This window comes from Manis javanica, chromosome 14 (assembly GCF_040802235.1).
Source record: "Manis javanica isolate MJ-LG chromosome 14, MJ_LKY, whole genome shotgun sequence".
NCBI classification, from domain to species: Eukaryota; Metazoa; Chordata; class Mammalia; order Pholidota; family Manidae; genus Manis; species Manis javanica.
Genome location: NC_133169.1, coordinates 50,749,055 through 50,768,636, shown reverse-complemented (window position 1 = coordinate 50,768,636; position 19,582 = coordinate 50,749,055). Strand labels below are relative to the sequence as shown.

Here is a 19,582-nt window from a genome sequence, read left to right as displayed (position 1 = left end):
AAGGTGTCACTAATACACAATCTTATGAAGGTTTCACATAAACAGTGTTGTGGTTTCAACATTCACCCATATTTTCAGGTCCTCCGTACACCCCATTGCAGTCACTGTCCATCAGCATAGTAAGATGCTATAGAGTCACTTCTTGTCTTCTCCGTGCTGTACCTCCGTGCTGACCTACCTTTACTGTGAGTGCTAATTATAATGCCCTTTAACCCCCTTTTCTCTCCCTCCCCACCTACCTTCTCCCACCTCTCCTGTTTGGTAAAACTGCTAGTTCCTTTTGGAGTCTTTGAGCTGCTGCTGTTCTGTTCCTTCAGTTTTGCTTTGTTTTTATACTCCAAAAATGAGGGAAATCATTTGGTACTTGTCTTTCTCTGGCTTATTTCACTGAGCATAATACCCACTAGCTCCAACCATGTTGTTACAAGTGGTAGGATTTGTTTTCTTTTTGTGGCTGAATAATATTCCAGTGTGTATATGTATCACCTCTTCTTTATCCATTCATCTACTGATGGACACTTAGGTTGCTTAGGTTGCTTACATATCTTGGCTGTTGTAAATAGCGCTGCAATAAACATTGGGGTGCATATGCCTTTTTGAATCAGGGATCTTGTTTTCTTTGGGTAAATTCCTAGGAGTGGAATTACTGGGTTAAATGGTATTTCTATTTTTAGTTTTTTGAGGAACCTCCATATTGTGTTCCATGATGGTTGAACTAATTTACATTCCCAACTTCTCATGGGTTTTGAGGGCTTCACTGCATAGTCATAATGTACTAAATCGTTGGCCATTGGTTGATTCAGTCTCTAACCCTCACCATTCAGTGGTGTCCAGAAGTCTCTCATTAACATAACAAGACACCCATTTCACCTTTCTGGCTTTAAAGCTTTTTCAGGAAGTGTGGATGAAGACCAGATGTATCTGAGAAATATATTTTGGTCATCTGAATCACTATAAATCTATATCAGAACACCTCTTCCTGGTTTGATGAGAGTTTTGTCATAAATGGACCTTGAATTTTGTCAAATGCTTTTCTGAATCCTTAAGATGATGTAGTTGATATAGTGAATTACAAAGATTAGTTTTAAAATATCAAATCAAACTTGGAATAAACCCAACTTAATTTTGATTTTTTATCTTTTAAGTATTGCTGGATTTAATTTGCTAACATTTTGCTAAGAATGTTTGCATCAATATTCATAAGGCATATATTCCTCTATAATTTTCTCCTCTTGTAATATCTTTGTTTTTGGTATCAGAGTAACATTAGTCTCATAAATGAATTTGGATGTTTCCCCTCTCTGCTGTTTTCTGGGAAATGTGTAGAATTGGTGTTATTTCTTCATTAAGTGTTTGCTAGATCCAGCGAAGTTCTTTCTATAGGACAGTAATTTTCCTTTTGGGAAATTCAGTTTCCACAGCTTTCTTCTCTTCCATGGGCCACAGATGTTAGCTGCCTTGGCCTCCCCAGCCCCTGATGTCTGGTGCTTGAATTCGCTGAGACTCCTGAGCTGTTCTGGTCCTGTGCTGGGACCCAGCAGCTGCCTCCAGGCTAACCTGGAGCACCTGGGGTCTTCCCTTGTCTGTTTCTCTTCTCCTGGGAATCACCATCTTTCCCTGGCTTTTGGCCATTACCTAAAAGCAGGTGTTTCATTTCTTTTTCTAGTTTTCTAATTGTTTACCATGGGAGTTCTCTGTTGAGTTTTTAAGTTCTGCCATCATTTAAAATTTCCAAGAGCTCTTAGTTTTCTGAATATTGCTTTGTTTGTAAGCTCTGATTCATATGTTACCATTAAAATATTTACCTCATTTTCTTCTCCCTTCACAGGCTGTAGGTTCTCAAATTTTCTCTTTAATCATCTTGATACCTCTTTCCTATTAGAGGCTTTCCTCAGCTGTCTCCTAATCCCTGATTGTCTGCCAATTAAACAGTGGGAGGATTTAAGCTCTTTTTGGGAGCTCTGCTTGGGTGAGTGAGGGGGGCTTGTGTCTTCAACCCGGCTCGGTTGCCCTGGTGTCTTCAGTCCAGAGCAGCTTTGATTTATCTCTCCAGAAGAAAAAGCCTTCAATCATTTGCCGAGTTGAGAGTGGGAAGTACCTCCGCCCCTCTTGGGTGGGGAAGGGATCTGGGGGCCTGAAGTCTTCATAAACTGGCCTAAGCTTCCACTCCTCACTTCTGGATGTACCATGGTGTCAAAATTTTCAGTGATTTGACAATAAATTGGATTTGTTTCTGGTCCCTCCCTGGAGGTGATCTCTTGACTACATTGTGAAGGGGCTTGGATCATACTATTTGCATGTCTTGCTTGAAACCCTATAGCTATATAGTTTAAAACCTTACTTCTTTTTTTTTTAGCGGACCAGTGCAGCTAGGAGTGTTGCTTCAGCCCAACCTGAGGTAACCTGGGCGATGGGTGAGAGCTGACTCTGAGGGCTCATTTGTTTTCTTTCATATTTTCAGCAAGGCCAGTCTTTCCTCACCTCAGTTAATCATCACTGTGGTAAAGCCAAGATGTGTTTGACTCCCCTCTTGATAAACAGCTAGATGAGTGTTATCCTGTAAGATTAAACATTAGGAAGACAAATGCTGTCTTATATAGAGGTGATATTTTTATTATCACAGTCCAATCACTGCTAGAAAAGAAAGCTAGCAGTTATTTTTCCTGAGCCAAATTATTATTTTTGAAAGCTGTCTCCCAGAGTTTTTTAAGGTAAACTCTTTTGGAAATAATACATGAACTGTAAGCATACAACTCAAGAAATTTTTACAGTGTACATGCCACTGAGTAATCACCTATACCAAGAAATAGAATGTTACTCATGTTCCAGAAACCTCCCTTGTCCCCTCCATTACTTTTTTCATAAAGATAACTGCTACCCTGACCACAGCTTTGTTTTGCCTGCTTTTAAACTTTTTATAAATAGAATCATATGGCATGTAGTTGTCTAGGGCTGGCTGCTTTCCTTCAGTAGTGTGTTCATGTAGCAATAGTTGTCAGTTCATTCTCACCAATGTGCACTGTTTCACCTGCCTACCACCCTGCTCATTCTATTGTCACTACACATTTGGTTTATTTCCAGCTGGGAGCAATTATAAATGGCCCTGCTATGGATGTTCTTGTACATCTTTTAGAGAATATAGGTCTACAGTTCTCTCAAGTGTATAGCTAGCAGTACTAATGTTCATGAGGATACAAGCTTTAGTAGACATTGCTAAATAGTTTTCCAAAGTGGTTATACCAGTTTATACTCCAACCAGTAGGAGCTGAGGGGTCCATATCCTCTCATATACTTAGGATTGGCATTTTTTTTCACCATTCTAGAGGATATATGGAGTACCTCATTGTGTCTCAACTTATGACTGTGATAAAGTTGATCATCTTTTTATTAATTGTTTAAATATCCTCTTTTGTGAAGTATCTATAATTCTTTCCCCTATTTTATATTTAGTTGTCTGATCTTTTCTTATTGATTCATAGGGTTGCATATTTGAGATTTGAGTCCTCTGCCATATATATACTGCAAATATTATTTCCCATTCTGAATATTGGTGTCATTTGATTAACAGAAGTTCTACATTTTTGAGACAGTCCAGTTAATCAGGTTTCTCCCCCCTTATAGTGTATGCTTTCTGTGTCCTAAGTACGATGCCTGAGGCCATGAAGATATTCTGTGTTGTCCTCCAGCAGCTCTATTATTTGTCTTTTTATTTAGGTCTTCAATCCACATGGAAGATTTATTGTTCATTGTTTTCCATATGAGTGTCCAGTCGGTCCAAGATCATTTACTGAAAAACTGTCTTTTTTCCCCATGGCACAGCAATGTACCTTTGTCATACATATCATGGGTGCATATGCATGGGTCTGATTCTGGGTTCTATAATCTGTTCCATGGGTCTCTTTGTGCATAGGTCTGTTTCAGGACTCTATTCTGTTTCATTCTTTTTGTCTCATCTTGTGCTAACACAATACTGTTTTAATTACTCTAACATTATAATGAGTCTTAAAATTGATGTAAGTCCCCCAGCTTTGTTCTTTGCTTTTAGAATTTTAGAATTAGCTATTCAGTTGATGGGATTTTGATAAGAATTGGCCTGGATCTGTAGATTATTGCAGAGAATTAGAATGATTCCCTTCTATGAACATGGTATATCCCTACATTTAGGTTTTCTTTAATTTCTCTAAAATTTTTTGTAGTTGTATGTGTACAGTTCTTGCACATCTCTCATTACATTTATTTCTAAGTTTTTATTGTTTGTGATGCAATAATAAATATCCTTTGAAAGTTTAATTTTTCCAGTTATTTGTTGATAGCATATAGATACACTATTGGTTTTTTATATATTGATTTTATGTCCAGCAACTTTACTAAATTCCCTAATTAATTCTAATAGACTGTTCATAGGGTATTTTGTGTTTTTATATGAACATAATCATGAGAATAATGACATTTTAATTTTTTCCTTTCCAACCTTTGCTTTTTAAAGTTTTTACCTTATACTGGTTTAGACTTCTAGTACATGTTAAGATGAAATAAGAATAGCAGACAAACTTAATTCATTAGAGTCTCAGGAAAATGTTTTCAGTATTTTACAATTAACTGTGATGTTTGGTGTCAATTTTTTGTAGATACTCTTTATCAGTTAGGAAAGTTATGCTCTACTCCTGTGTTGCTGAGTTTTTATCATGACTGAATGTCAAAATTGGGTCAGGTGCTTTTCAGCATCTTTTGAAATAATGATGTGATTTTTCTCTTTTATTTTATTAATGTGATATTGAGTGACTGAAATGTGAAAACAATTGAATTCAACTTGAATTTCAATTTATTTGTAACATATCCTTTTTTAGTCATTGTATTCTTTTTGGTAATATTATGTTTAGGAATTTTGCATCAATGTTCAGAGAGAAAATAGTCTGCGATTTTATGTTTTTAAAATTATGCTCATAAGATTCTGGTAGGTTGTGCTAATTTTACCTGTATCATTCTTGACATTACTAATATGTGCCTTCTCTCTTTTTCTTGATTAGTCTTGCTAGAGGTCTATCAATTTTTTTGTTGAGTTATTCATTTCCACTATCTTCATTATTTTTGTCCTTCTCTTTTGAGTTTAATTTGCTATTTTTCTTATATTTTTTATATATTGTCCTACATACGATGCCTGAGGCCATTTCTTGTGATTGAAATTGTTATAGGGAGATAGGTGTACATTTCCTTCTAACCATGACTGTACTGCATCCTGTAAGTTCCACTTCAGGTTCCTATTATCATTTAGTTTAAAATATTTTCTAATTTTTGTTCTGGTTTCATTATCAGCTATTCAGAAATGTACTGTTTGATTTAGAAATATCTGGGTTCTCTAATTGTCTTTGGTATTTTGGTATTCATTTCTGGCTTAATTCACTGGGTTCAGAGAACATACTCTGAATGACCTCAGTCCTGTGAAATATGTTCATATTGCTTCACAGCCCTGTATATCGTCAGTTTTGGTAAATGTTCTGTATGCATTTAAATAGAAAGTGTATATGATCATTGTTGAGTATACTGTTCTGAGTTATCAGTCAGGTCAACTTAGTTTTATTGGGGTGTTGAGATCATCTCTATTCTTAATGGTTTGGTATGTAAGTTAACTGAGAGTAGTATATAAACATATCTCACTATGTTAATATTTATTTCTCTATTTTTCCTTTATGTTCTCTCAATTTTTATGTCACAACATTTTTGAAGCTATGTTATGTGCAGATGTAGCTTTGTTACATGGTCCTCAAAAACTGACCCTTTTGTCAGTATAAGATGTCTTGAAGTCTCTTTTCTCTAAAATGTGAGAGCTTGACATTAGTATAAATAGGCCAGTTTTCTTGGGGTTAGTTCTTGCATGATGAATCCTTTTCCATTCTTTTCTATATTTCTGTGTCTATATTTTTGGTATTTCTCTTCTTAGTGGCATATTCTTGGGATTTTTTTAATCCAGTCTCACAAATCCTAGTTTTTAATGGGACACTTCGACCAGTTACTGTATGTATGGGATCGGGTGTCTGCTATCTTACCATTTATATTATGTTTTACTCACCTGCTTTAAATCCCTTTCATCTTGCCTTCTCTTGAGTTAACTATTTTTATTGTTGCATTTTCACCCTGTATGAGCTTGTTAATGTACCTTCTTTAACTAGTTTTTTATTGGTAAGTCTAAAAGTTACACTAGCTTATTACTATCCAAAGTAAATTTTGACTTTTAATAATTCCCAGACAATGCCAATACCTTAAAACATTAACTCCATTTTCTTCCTTCCACCTTTTGTGTTATTTTTTATCATGTATTTTAATTACGTATGTATTTTCAGCCTTATACAATCATTGTTTTGTGTTATGTTTTTATTAATCCACAGAGTTACTCTTTCCGTTCCTTTTTACATTTCCACATTTCCACCTGGATTTTCTTCTGTGTAGAACACTACTGTTATTGTTTCCTTTAATATGGGTCTGCTGGTGACACAATCTCTGTTTTTATTTGTATATAAATACTATTTCATAATTTTCAGGAATATCTTCTTTCTGTTGAATTCTACTTTGACATTAAGTTCTTTCAAAACTTTAGATGTTGTTTCATTAGCTTCTAGCTTCCTTTGTTTTTGTTGAAGGACTGCTGTCAGTCCTTTTTTTCCCGTCCTTTAAAGGTAACAATTTTTTTTTCTCTTAAGCAACTTTAAGAATAGTCTTAGGTTTTCAGTAGTTTTACTAGCATGTAAAGCCTAGGTGGAATTTCTTGGTATTTATCCTGCTTGAAGTATATAATGCTTCTCAAATCCATTTTTCAGCTTTTATTTTTTTCAAGTAATGTTTTTGCCCTATTCTTTTCCTCCTCCTATTCCAGAACTCCAGTCACACATATGTTCAACTTTTTCACCATGTCTTCTATGTCTTTTTAATTTTTTTTCTCCAAGTTTTACTGGGGATGTTTTCTGCTTATGTATTTATTCCTTTCTTCTGTGATGTCTTGAGTTCTTTTTTCAATTATATTTTTCAGTTCTAAAGTTTTCATTTGTTCCTTTGGTTCTGATCTGTTGAAATTCTCATTCTTAAATCGAACATATTAATCATGCTTATTTTTAAATCTGTGTCTGGTAACTTTGGTATCTTGAGTTCTGTGGGTTTTATCTATTACCTGCTTTTTCCCTTTTTCAGTTTCTTAGTACCCTTCATACTTTTTTACTGAATCCTAACATTATATGTGCAGGAGTGAAAAGGCTCTGAATGATGTTATACTACTCAGGATATTTGCCTTCTCCTCTAGGAGACAAGCAAGCAAACTGCCTTAATCCAACCAGGAACTTGATAGCTAGGGACTGGGTTGCAGTATTTGTAAAGCTTTGCCTACCTCTTGTTTGCCTTTGCTATTAGGGTTTAGCCCTGCAGCAGTCCCATTTACTAGGACTGTCTGTCCCCCTTCCTTGGAATGTCCTCAAGTCCAGTTTTTGGCCCCACAGTACCCTGACTATAGAAAACTAGAAACTTCTGCTTAGCTTTAGTCTCTTATCCCAAGAAGCCTAAGAATTCAGCAAATTCTAGGAGGAAAAAAACCACTAAGTGTTGGCATCACCTCTTGTTTTTCATTTCTCTCCCAAATATTAGACTATCAAGCTGGACTTAGGTGACATCTGATACCTTCAGACATATTTTTTTTTCAACTCAGATTTACAGTTGTTTTCCACAGAAATACTGGTCTACCATATGCTCTGTCAGGTCCAGAAGTGAAAGTCCATCCTTAAGATTTCGAGATTTGGCAATACTTTGACCATTCTCTCTTTTGAGCAAGGATATATTATTCTGAGCTCACCAGGATTTTAGACTTAAAATGCACCTATTTAACTTTATTTTCCAGATAAATAAAGGAGTTTATTTATGTTTGACTATAGCTCTTTGTAGATATTTCTGGAGTGCAAAAGAAAAAAAAGTGATGAGGGATTCTTGATAGGATTTCCCAGATATCTTTACATCCTCTGTGCTTAGTATATAGTCCTTATCATTGTATTTCTTAGTACAAAGTCTTACCATAGTCAGGAAATTCTAATTTTATTAGTAGATATGAGAGTTTCTAGTAGCCTAACTTTTTATTATCTATCTGAATCCTAAGATGAGTCTGTGAAACATAAAAATGTTGCTTTTAATAGTTAATCTGGAGCTAATTTTTTTTTCTCTACCAAGCATTGACCTCTGGTTTCAATGGTTTCTTAAGACCACATCGGAGTTATTTTAAAGATCATATCACTAAAATAGACAAGGCACATTTTTTTTCTTATCTGTTAGCATTCTGTGGTCTGAATAGGGTTTTGGTTTCTTTTTGTTAATGGTTTTTGAGGCTTAGAAAGTCAGATAATTTCTCTATAATCACAAAAAATATAAGTATTGTACTCAAGATCCCAACCTGGGCCTGTGGTTTCTGAATTCAAGCTCCCAAGCCCTCCTGCTTCCTATATTATACATTAGATCAGCCCCTTCCTGCCATGTCCTCTGTTCATTTTGCCTCCCCTTTCCTTTCTTCACTTCAATAAATCTTCAAAACTGCAACCTCTTTGGTACCATTATAAACAAGGTCATCTTTTCCCAACTAGATGTTTTACTAGAGAAAAGCATTTTTTGATGTCTTTCAGACTGGATGACTACACATGTGAGTCAGATGTCTACTCTTAAGACAGATATTCCTGAAGAACAATTGGATCAGTGGATGAGAAAGGAAAAATTCACTAGAGATAGTCACTGGAAATGTGATAGCCCATTGGAATGGCAGCCTGGAGACCAGGAGATAAAGTTGCAGCAAGTGGTATTTGCATGCCAGAAAACCTCAGCTGTGGTTAGTGACCAGGGATGTGATGACTCTGGAAATTGCTGCTCTATGAGCTCATCTTTGGTTCAAAGTCAGAGATTTCAATCTAACAAAAAAGCTTTTGAGTGTAGTGAGTGTGGAAAAGTCTTCACTAAGAGTTCAACCCTTAATAAGCATCAGAAAATTCATACTGAAAAACTTAATACAAATGGGAAAAATATTATTAAGGAGAAACGGTATGAATGTAGAGAATGTGGAAAAGCCTTTCACCAGAGTACACACCTTATCCACCACCAAAGAATTCACACTGGTGAGAAACCATATGAATGTAAGGAATGTGGCAAGGCCTTCTCCGTGAGCTCTTCACTGACCTATCACCAGAAAATTCACACTGGAGAGAAACCTTTTGAATGCAACTTATGTGGAAAAGCTTTTATCCGAAACATACACCTTGCCCACCATCATAGAATACATACTGGAGAGAAACCTTTTAAGTGTAACATATGTGACAAAGCCTTTGTGTGCAGGGCACATCTTACCAAACACCAGAATATTCATAGTGGAGAGAAACCCTATAAGTGTAATGAATGTGGGAAAGCCTTCAATCAGAGTACAAGCTTTCTTCAGCATCAGAGAATCCACACAGGAGAGAAGCCCTTTGAATGTAATGAGTGTGGAAAGGCCTTCAGGGTGAACTCCTCCCTCACTGAACACCAGAGAATACATACTGGAGAGAAACCTTATAAGTGTAGTGAATGTGGGAAAGCTTTCAGGGACAATTCATCCTTTGCTCGACATCGGAAAATTCACACTGGAGAGAAACCTTACAGGTGTGGTTTGTGTGAGAAAGCCTTCAGGGACCAATCAGCCCTAGCCCAACATCAGAGAATTCATACTGGGGAGAAACCTTATACTTGTAATATATGTGAGAAAGCCTTCAGTGACCATTCAGCCCTTACTCAACACAAGAGAATTCATACTAGAGAAAAACCTTACAAATGTAAAATCTGTGAGAAAGCCTTTATCCGAAGCACACACCTTACTCAACATCAGAGGATTCACACAGGAGAAAAACCCTATAAATGTAATAAATGTGGGAAAGCTTTCAACCAGACTGCAAACCTCATTCAGCATCAGAGACATCATATTGGAGAAAAGTGATGTGACTAAAGTTTATGGAAGACCTTTGAGACTGAGTGTATTAATTATTGAGTGTAAGAGAATCCATCCTAGAGAATAACCATGAAAGCTTACATGAAAAGTTTTTTTATTTACTGAGAATCAAGCCTCACAGTATTGTGGGTTTCAAGAATTGTTAATGGTAAACCCTCCTTATAGTTGAGAACTGCTTCAACTGAACAGCAGTAATGTTTAATTAGTCTGAATTGCCAAGTATTCAGAACCAAAATGGAGCTTCGTGAACATCAGGGAAATTAGTGTATCCAATTTACATTTTGATAAAAGAAATTACAATATTGTAAAATTTAAGGTGAGAAGAAAAGGAACAAAAAAATAAGAAAATGTCCTGTAAGCATTTCACTTTACTTGGTTCTCTAGGAGAGTTTCTACCTTTAATAGAACCCTTTGTTCTCCTTACCCCCGCTGCTGACTCCCAGTGTAAAGAAAGTGCCCATGCATCAGCCTGGGAGTTACTTAAATTATGCTTCCCACCTTCTGCTTCAAACCATTTTTTTTGGATCTCCTTGGTCTCTGGCTTCTTACCTGCATTCTCCTGGAACAATTGATTTGGATGCCACATCCTTCTTTTGATTTAGCAGCTCCTAACTAGTAACCTCAGGTTACCACCACCTCATTTGTCCTTGGGGAGTGTGGTGATCTGACCTCACACTCAGTCCATGATTATGAATATTGCACCCAAACCCAGCTTTCAGAACTTGGGACCTCTGGGAAGCAGAGGTTGACCAAAATATTGAGTTATGCAGTTTTCCTGGGACTCAGCTTCACAGTGAACCTTGGGATGATACCTAAAGTAGGGGCTTAGTCTGTGTAGACATTACCCGGCAGCTTTTCTGCACTGTTGTTACCTATGCACAGCAGTGAGGACCATGCTCAGCTTCAGGTGTGATGATTCCAACCACCTAGTGGTGTTCTGGGCCACCTCCACTTCTGTGACTTGATGAGAGTTTAGAGCTCCAAGGTGATTTCCTCAAAAGGTTCTGACCCACCCTCTTTCCCTTGGTCAGGCAGTCCTCTGTGTTCACTGCATTAGAAGATATGTGTTACTCTCCTATTGTTGAACTGCTTCATCCTGCATCTGCTCCTTGCCCTGCTTTTGTTCAGTTTTTTGAAAATATTCACAGGAAAAGCAGAGAGCTCTGAATTTCTGCTATTGCATTTGAGAGTGGCCATTCCATCTCCTCCTTCTGGATATTCCACTTAAAGACTACCCATTCTGGCAGCAGTGAGCAATCTGTTGAGTAGTTCCATGGGTCAAGAAGTGGTTGACAGCCCTCTGACATCCTCTGACAGGGCAGTGTCCATGCCCAAAAGTTTGATACCCTAGTCCTGCAGGTACTGTTCTTTGCCATCTTTAATTCTTCAGTGCTGTCAGTGGGATCACAGAGATAGAATAATACCTATGTGCTTCCATACACATCACCTCTGGTGGCACTCTCCCCTTTCCCACCATAAAGCATGGGAAGCCTGCACTATCCAAGCTGGAACATACCACATCATGAAGATGGAAGAGCAAGTCAGCTGTCACTCTGGGAAGCAAAGTGCAGGTTCCTGGGATGCTGAACTGCTTCCCATCCAGTGGGGAAACCTGCTGGCCCCCACAAACATTGCACTTCAGCTCCAAGTTACAGGAGAGTTTCTATCATGGTGGAATCTGTGGGCTCCAAGTTGAACATAGACTTGGAAGCTTCCAGAAGCTTTAGAAGCCCAAAGTTTTCCAAATTCATCTTCCATCTAATAAAAGCCACTTGTGTGGGCAGGCAGTTCCTGTTAGGTGATCAGCAGTTCAACCTCCCGTCTCCCCTCTGTAAAGATGCGGGTGAAGCAGCATTTCAGGCAACTCGGGACTGTCCATGCCCTAGGCCTACACATCTACAGCCACACAGCTGGCAGCCCCACATTCCACAGTGAGCTTGAAACACTGCTTGTTACTACAGATAACCTGCCTGCCGAACTATCCATACAGTTCTATCACCCCCCGTTACCCCGAATCCCTGAGAAATACATTTCTCAGCTGAGTTTGTTCATTGTGTTTGTCTTTGATGAGAGGTACTGCCCCTTGGTGTGTGCCTGTAGTTGAGCCAGGGCCAAGAACTGCTGCTACTTTAAGAGCCGTATTCGACCCAGTGACAGCTGAGCTGCTGCTCCACCAGAACCAGTGCAGTCTGGAGGCCATCCATCTGAGACTACAGCCCGCTTGCCCTGTATAGTCCACATTTCCCAACAGGCTTGGGTCTTCATGAAATTAGAACTCTCAGATGCCTAATGACTTATTCCTGTCTGGGAAGGCAAATAGTCAGTAAATGGCCTATTTGATATGCCTGGGCCAACTTGGATATATTTATGGTAATACTGTTTGTCCAGGCATTAGCAATGGCTTTATTATATTGTGCTATAGGACTAACACCTTATTATGTGACCTCAGCCAGGGAGCCAGCATCTGCCTGGGTGTTATTCTGTACTTCTGATCTGAAATAGTACGGCTCCGCCAGGGCAGACTGACCTGCCCCAGCACCGCCTTTGGCTCAGCCCCTAAAAGTGCATTTTTGAGAACCCTGACAAAGAGTCCCTTACCCACCTTCTCTTCTGCCAACTGATCTGCATGGTGTTAGACCAGATCTCAGCAATTAATAAGAAGGACTTTTTTCTATACCCCACCCCCAGCTAGGTTAATCCTAAGACTTCCAAAGATTCCTGGGGAAGGTAGTTCATTCTGCACCTTGCTTTTCTAATCTTATTGCTCAGCCATACAGACACTGGCAGCAGATGAGGACCACTGGGACCCTTCAGGGTTACAGTGTGTGAGCCAGTAGTGTGCCGTCCTCAGCATGTCAGCCCTCGTCACACTACTCCATGGCCCGTGTAGTGCGCAGACCCCAGCACACCCACAACTCTGCCATCATAACACACCTGTGTGTGGCAGAGCAAGTGCTGAACCTACATAGCCAGTCTCCCCACCTGCCTCCCCTGGACTATGGAAAGATGCAGGAGCCGGAGAGGTAGACCGAGGACCTCCTCCCACATCAGGCCTCTCCTAACATACTTGGGAATAGCCCATGGGGAAGTTTCTTGGACATACCAATTCTACTCGCCTAGGAGAAGGGCAAGGTAGAGGATAAGCACCCAGACTTTGTTATATTCAATATCTACAAGCTGCCTTGCACAGCCACTGAAACCGCCTGCTCTTGGGGAAGAAGATGGCTCTGAACTTCCCCCTTTCCGATTCCTTTAATCCTGTTCCCAGATGGGCCTTCCTCATCTCCAGCTGATCTTACAGCTGGGTTCTCCCTACCACCTAAGCTTGCCTGGCCTTGACAGTGTCTCCCTAAGATATTGCCTTCCTCCACATTCAGCTACTGCTTTTAAAATGGCACCTTTACCCCTCAGCAAACTCGGACTTCCAGGCTACTGTGTCTGCGCCTGAGTCCTGGAACAAAATAGCCCCAAACAACAAATAGCATGCCTTTGGTTGAGAAAACAGCTTAATTCCCTTGAACATGAATTGCAGAACACTGTGACCTCCAGCTGTCTAATTGCTCTCCTGCCCTGCTGCCTTTGCACTATGCCCTACCCTCCCATATACCACTGGATAAGCCAGCAGGACAGCATGGAAACTGACATAAAACACCTGTCCCACTCTGTCCTGCAGTGGGAGGTGTCCCAGCTTGCACCACTACAGCTGCTCAATCTATTTTTGGTAATATTTTTACTTCTAATATTTTTGTACCAGTTCATTAAGGGAGAAAAAAATGAGGCTTAGTTGTTTTCCATCACTGAAGTATTCTCAGCTGTGCTAATCATCATTCCATACAAGTGCCAGGATTTGTTTATGTGGACATATACTTCCTCATTCTATGCATTACTTTGTATTCCATATATCAGTATCCTTAGAAAAATTGTTGCCATAAGAATTATCCATCAGTGTGTCTTCCTGAAAATAAATTAGGAAACTACCCAGTGTTTTAAGGTGTACAGGCTGCATTTGTGTTACCTGGTTATCTAAGCAGATGTCATTAAGACGTGGCCAGAAGTCCTGCTTCCAAGTGTTAGTGTTTTTTTATGGCCAGCCTGGCCCTAGCTCCCCACAGTGACCATCCGAACCTACCTGATCCCAGAAACCATAGTGTTCAGGCTATGGAATATAAAGAGCTGTTTACCCGGTTGCTGGGGATAACAGTTAACATTTGAGGGTTTATCTTGGACCAGGTGCTGTTTGTTGTAGGCACTCCGCATATATATTAACTCATGTAATCCTCATGATGTGAGACTGTCTACCATCTCCACATGAAACTTGTCAGAAGTCACACAGCTGGTAAATCAAGGATTGGCCCCAGTCAGTGAAGCTTCAGGGCACACATGCTTACCTACTGCATTGGGCCACCTCCTTTATGGCACATTCTAGGCCACTGTAGAGAGCCACTTGGCTACAGATGTCACACTACTCCATGCCCCATGTTGGAGTAGGGTTGATGTGGCTGAGGGTGGGTGGGAGCCTCTGTAACAACTCTCCAGTCTTTCACCTATGCTCTGGGCATGGTTTTACACACATACACTTCTTCCACAAGACGACCTTTCTTCAGCCCTCGGGTGGCAAGGTGGAAAGAGGTCAGTGTGCACTTTCAGCCTGAGAGTGCAGGGACCATGGGTTCACAGACAGACAGTTGAGCCTGACAACATGGCCCTGGGACATCTGTCTCATGTGCACAGCCTGTGATAACCATGGCAGGTCCTGCCTGGATCCTGGCCAAATGAGAGGGGTATCACTAAGAATGTCACTTCTCGGGGGTGTTCTAGAAGAGGAAAGCTGAGGCTAGTGGCCAGAGAACCAGAAAGGGAGCCATAGCCATTATTTTAATAATTCCTGCTAAGCTTAGTATACAGTGGTTATGCAAGCATCCAGTTATTGCTTTCATGAATCTGAAATGGGGAAGATGGGTGTTATAAAAAGGATCACAAATAATTAGCAAATAATCAGATGTTTCATCATATGGATCTACCATCTTCTGGTTTCACCTTTATATTGTATTCCTTCACTCAGAACCCTTGGTTCCCCTCCAATATGGACTACTTGCTTTCTAAAATTGCCTACATCATGCCAACTAGATCTTCTCCACTTATTTCTTGAAATGGATCCATCGTTTCTTGGCTTACTCCATAGTTTTGGGGTGCACATCCTCCAAAAGCTTTCTAAGAAGGAAAGCATGAGAGATGAACTTCATGTCCTTGCATGAATTCATTCTGCCTTTACAGCTGATTGGTAGTTGCCTGATTATAGAATTCTAAGGGTGAGTGAGGGGACAAGTTAATCTTTCTGTAGGAAGGTTTTTAAATAATGCTTTTGTTTCTAACCCCCTGCCTCACCCCTGCCCCCTGCCATTCCTTGTGTGCCTAAGACCACAGACTTTCCCAGTCAATGTCTCTAAGAAAAAAAAAACTACTGTCTTTCCTCATCTCTGGTGGGTAGGTTTCTGATGATGGCTTTCTGTGTCTGGGGTGAGTGTGAGCATTGTTTCATAGATGGACTTTCAAAATAACCCCGTTTTCTCCATTACTTTCTTGTCCATATACCTAGTACCTCCAAGCACTCAATCTTTGTAAGTCTTTTTAATTCTGGTACAAAATAGGCCTCTCTCCCTTCTCTTTTCCAAAGCACTGTTGTCTGCTTCGCAAAGTTCTCTTGGCTGACCTGTCCCTCCTTATACTCTCTTTGTCCATATGAGCTTATATAATGTTTATTCTTGTACTATCGTGTGGCAGAGCCTTATGTTTAGCAGAGAAGGTAAGTGTTTAATCAACCACTTAAGCAAAAGGCTATGTCAATTTATTTAGAGAAGAGAAATGAAGAATAGGACTTTGGCATAACCTTGTTTTATGCTATTTAGAATTGAAATTTATTCTGTTGATTCATGTCCACTCTCTTGTTCCTTCCATGACATTATAAGTTGAAATGGGCATTAATAGTCAGAATAACCAATATTGAAATCTAATAGTCTAATCAGAAGCTTTTCATAGGTCAATATATTACATAGAAATTATCTTTTAGATAGTTGGAGTAGAATAGTTATAAGTAGAGTCAGGGTTTTTCATGTGAACCAGGAGATTCAGCACCTGTTTCTGGAAAGTATATGTATCGAGAAAACTAAGGTGTCTAATTTGGGAGAAATGGCATAATACTCCTGCAGGGCTCCACATGAGGGACCCCCACTACTTCATGTGATGGTTAATTTTATGTGTCCTCTTGTCTGGGCTTCAGTACCCAGTTATTCAAACACTAAGCAATGTGTTGCTATAAAGGTATTTTGTAGATATGGTTAACACAAATGATCAGCTGACTTCAAGCAAGGGGAGAGAATTAATTATCCTTACTGATGTGGGTGGGTCTCATCCAATCAACTGAAAGCCTTAAGAGCAAAAATTCAAGAGAGAAGTAATTTTGCCCCAAGACTACAACATCAACTCCAGCCTCAGTTTCCAGCCTGCCACCTGCCCTTCAGATTCCAGACTTGCCAGCCCTCACAGTTACGGGAGCCAAGACTTTAAAATATATCTCTTGACATTATTCATATATATATATATATGTGTGTGTGTGTGTGTGTGTGTGTGTGTTTATAAGAACATAATGATATTTAATCTGTCAGATTGTATCCGTGAAGCACATGAGGCCATGATCCTCCAGGTTAGTGTGCTCTTCGTGGTATTTCTGTTTCTGACTCTGCAGATAAAAATGAGAATAACTTGCAGCCGGCTGCAGGCCTCAAGGAGGGCAGGGCCTGTAGCAGGGTTCCTGCAAGTGTGGGGAGCTGGTGCCCTGGAACAGTGGTTCTGATACTGGTGTATGGGATGAGTGGGAAAGATGAGCACAAAGGCTACTTAGCATCCTGCCATAGTAATCCATGGACACAGTGACAGACCTAAAATGCCCAAGGCCAATCCCTTCACTGATCTACCTCTCCACACCCCTGTCTGCCTTTCCATCCACTCCTCTACCCAGCCTCTCCCTTTCAGAGCCTTATCCCATCTGGGGTCCTATGCTGTGCTCCAAAGGTGAAAGGTCATCTCTGAAACTCCCAACTCACTTGTTATACCTATCACTCTGTCCACACTGGAGCCGATTCTCCCCTCTCAAAGCCCAAGAGATGGAAAATATTACACTTGAGAGTTTTTCATATTTAGAAACAAAGATGTGACCATAACGAAGCATTTCTGATAAGGTTTCATTGTACCAAATGATGGTGCAAAGATTTACTTGTCATTGTGTGTTTTATTCCAATGTAGAAGGAGTCTTGCAAAGTGATGACTATATGAAAAAGAAACAGAAAACCCAAGTCATATTTTTGGGAAAAGTTACATTTATTCACAAAGAAGTCACTGAGTAAAGTGAGAGACAATGAATGCCATGAATTTTGGGGAAATTTTCAAAAAGCACAAATGTAATAAATGTGTCAAAATATTCACAGTAGTGAGAAGGTGTAAGAATGTAATTAATATAAAAAGGCCTTCCTATACAAGTCCCCATACACTGGACACAGGTGATAACCTTACCCATAGGTAAGTAAAAGCTTCTATCAAAATGTAACCTTACTCTACTCACAGACCTCATACTGGAGAGGAATACTATGATTATTATGTGGAAAGCCTCCAATCCAGAAACCCGTTTTTACTGGAACTTAGAATTCATACTGGGGAGAAATCATTGAAGGGCAGTGAATGTGAGGAAGCCTACAAGTACAGCCCAGCTCATACTCAACATACAAGAAACCACACAGGCAGAATGCCTTATAAACTCCACAAATTTGAAAAAACAAACAAAATACCTTATTCAGGGGTTCAAATTGATTGGCTAGACATCAGAGAAGACAAAACAATGCATCCGAGTAGCATGGGAAAGCCTTCAGGGAGTTGTCATCAAAAAAACGATCAAAGGGAGAGATCTTATGTACACACTGAATGTGGGAAAGTCCTCTTCCAGGAGCTAAAATCTCTGTATATATTAGAGAATTCAGAAGGGAGAGAAACCTCACAAATGTACTGAATATAACACCATCAGTAATAGAGGATGTCCCCCTGCACTCAAAACAGTGCACACCATGGACCATCATCTCCAAGTGGACTGAATGCAAGAAGCCCGAAAGAAAAAGCTAGAGTCCTGTGTACAGCAAAGCATTCACATCAGAGAGACGGGTATGAATGGATGTGGGCAGGGTGTAAAAGCCTTCAGCAGGAAGCCAGCTCTAAGTCAGAAGCGTGGCAGAAATCCTCTCAGTGTGGATGGAAAAGCTTTCACTAAGAAATCATCTAAGCTCAGTCATAGAATTCAGAGTGGGGAAGATCACAAACATGTAAAAAATGTGGACAAGTTTTCAACTAGAAGTCAAGGCTCCATCAGAGAACTCTGAGAGAAATACTGGGAGAAACACCAAGAAAACAATAAACACAGGAAAACCTTCATTTGGAGATGAGAGCTCACTGACTTAAGAGTTGATATAGGAGAACCTCCCCACTATCAAAGCTCTACAAAATAAAGCATTCAGCAGTAAATGAAACTTTGTAATTCACACTGGGGAGAAACTCTAGGAATGCAACAAATGTGAAGGGGAATCTGTGCACCAAAATTTTATTCTGAGAAGGCCTATTAACTTAAAGAATGCAGAAATAGCTAGTCCCAAGGTCAAAATTTACTATGCACCAGAGGGAAGAGTCTGTCCCTTCCCTGGCCCAAGAAAGAGTCTGGCCCAATAAAGGCCACCCTGTCCCTTTATTTTCAAACCATTAACACAATATAGCTGTGTATCTGGTTTTCTTAATGTTCAGGGGTCATTTAAGGGAGTACATATGGGAAAGGAGAAAAGCTGTACTCTAAGTGTGACATCTCCAGATCCCAGGGGGAAAGGTCCTGAGGACAAGACCTTGACACAAGTTACTCCATGGGGTGCATCCTGGTTCCTCCAGTCACTCCCTGTCCTGTGCAGGCCCATCCTTCTCCCAGGGCCCTCACCCAAGCTTTGATCCCTCTGTGCCAACCCTGAGTTACTCAGACCCCCAGATCTTGTGGAAAACACTCCTCCCCAAACCCAGCACTGGGTTTCATTCTGGGGTCTACACATTCTCACATGCTATCTGATCCCCTGCTTCTGGTGGTTGATCATGGGGGGAATTTCACTGGGCCAAGCCCAGGGCATCATTATGACCTCTGGCCTTCAGTCCAGAGAGTGTACGTTTAGTCCCTCTCTGGAGTAGGATCCTCTTGGTGACCATTTCATGCTGTAAGTAGAAAGGCTGGTCTGTGGTGAGGGAGCGTTACATTGGCACGCACAGAACAGCAGGGGTGAAAAGGCATGTATGTCCAGGTCTTTGCTGGGTAGGCACCCCACCTTGGATTCACTGCAGACTAGACTTTTCACAGCCTCCACCATGAAGTGAAGGAAAGAAATGAACAGGGGAAGGGAAGGGGGATGAACAGCTGCTTAGTTCATCTCCCACAAGTCACTTGGGTGCCTCTGTGTCCTCGCCCTTGGGTGGGGCTGCCACCATGGAGGTCGCCTTAAGGCTCCGCTTCCGCTTCTGCAC

General features: G+C 40.2%; 1 protein-coding gene across 5 annotated transcripts in view; it reads left to right on the top strand.

Moving 5' to 3' along the window:
• The window catches only part of ZNF454 (zinc finger protein 454), a 29,009-nt gene extending 9,561 nt beyond the window's left edge, over nt 1–19,448 (top strand). For 3 of the 5 annotated variants that reach the window (XM_073221155.1, XM_037002015.2, XM_073221156.1), the window contains one exon: nt 8,646–19,448. In XM_073221155.1, coding sequence (XP_073077256.1) covers nt 8,646–9,979 — 1,334 coding nt within the window. In that variant the 3' untranslated portion in view covers nt 9,980–19,448. The other 2 variants (XM_073221158.1, XM_073221157.1) reach the window with 2 other exon arrangements.
• Nucleotides 19,449–19,582: the final 134 nt, after the last annotated feature.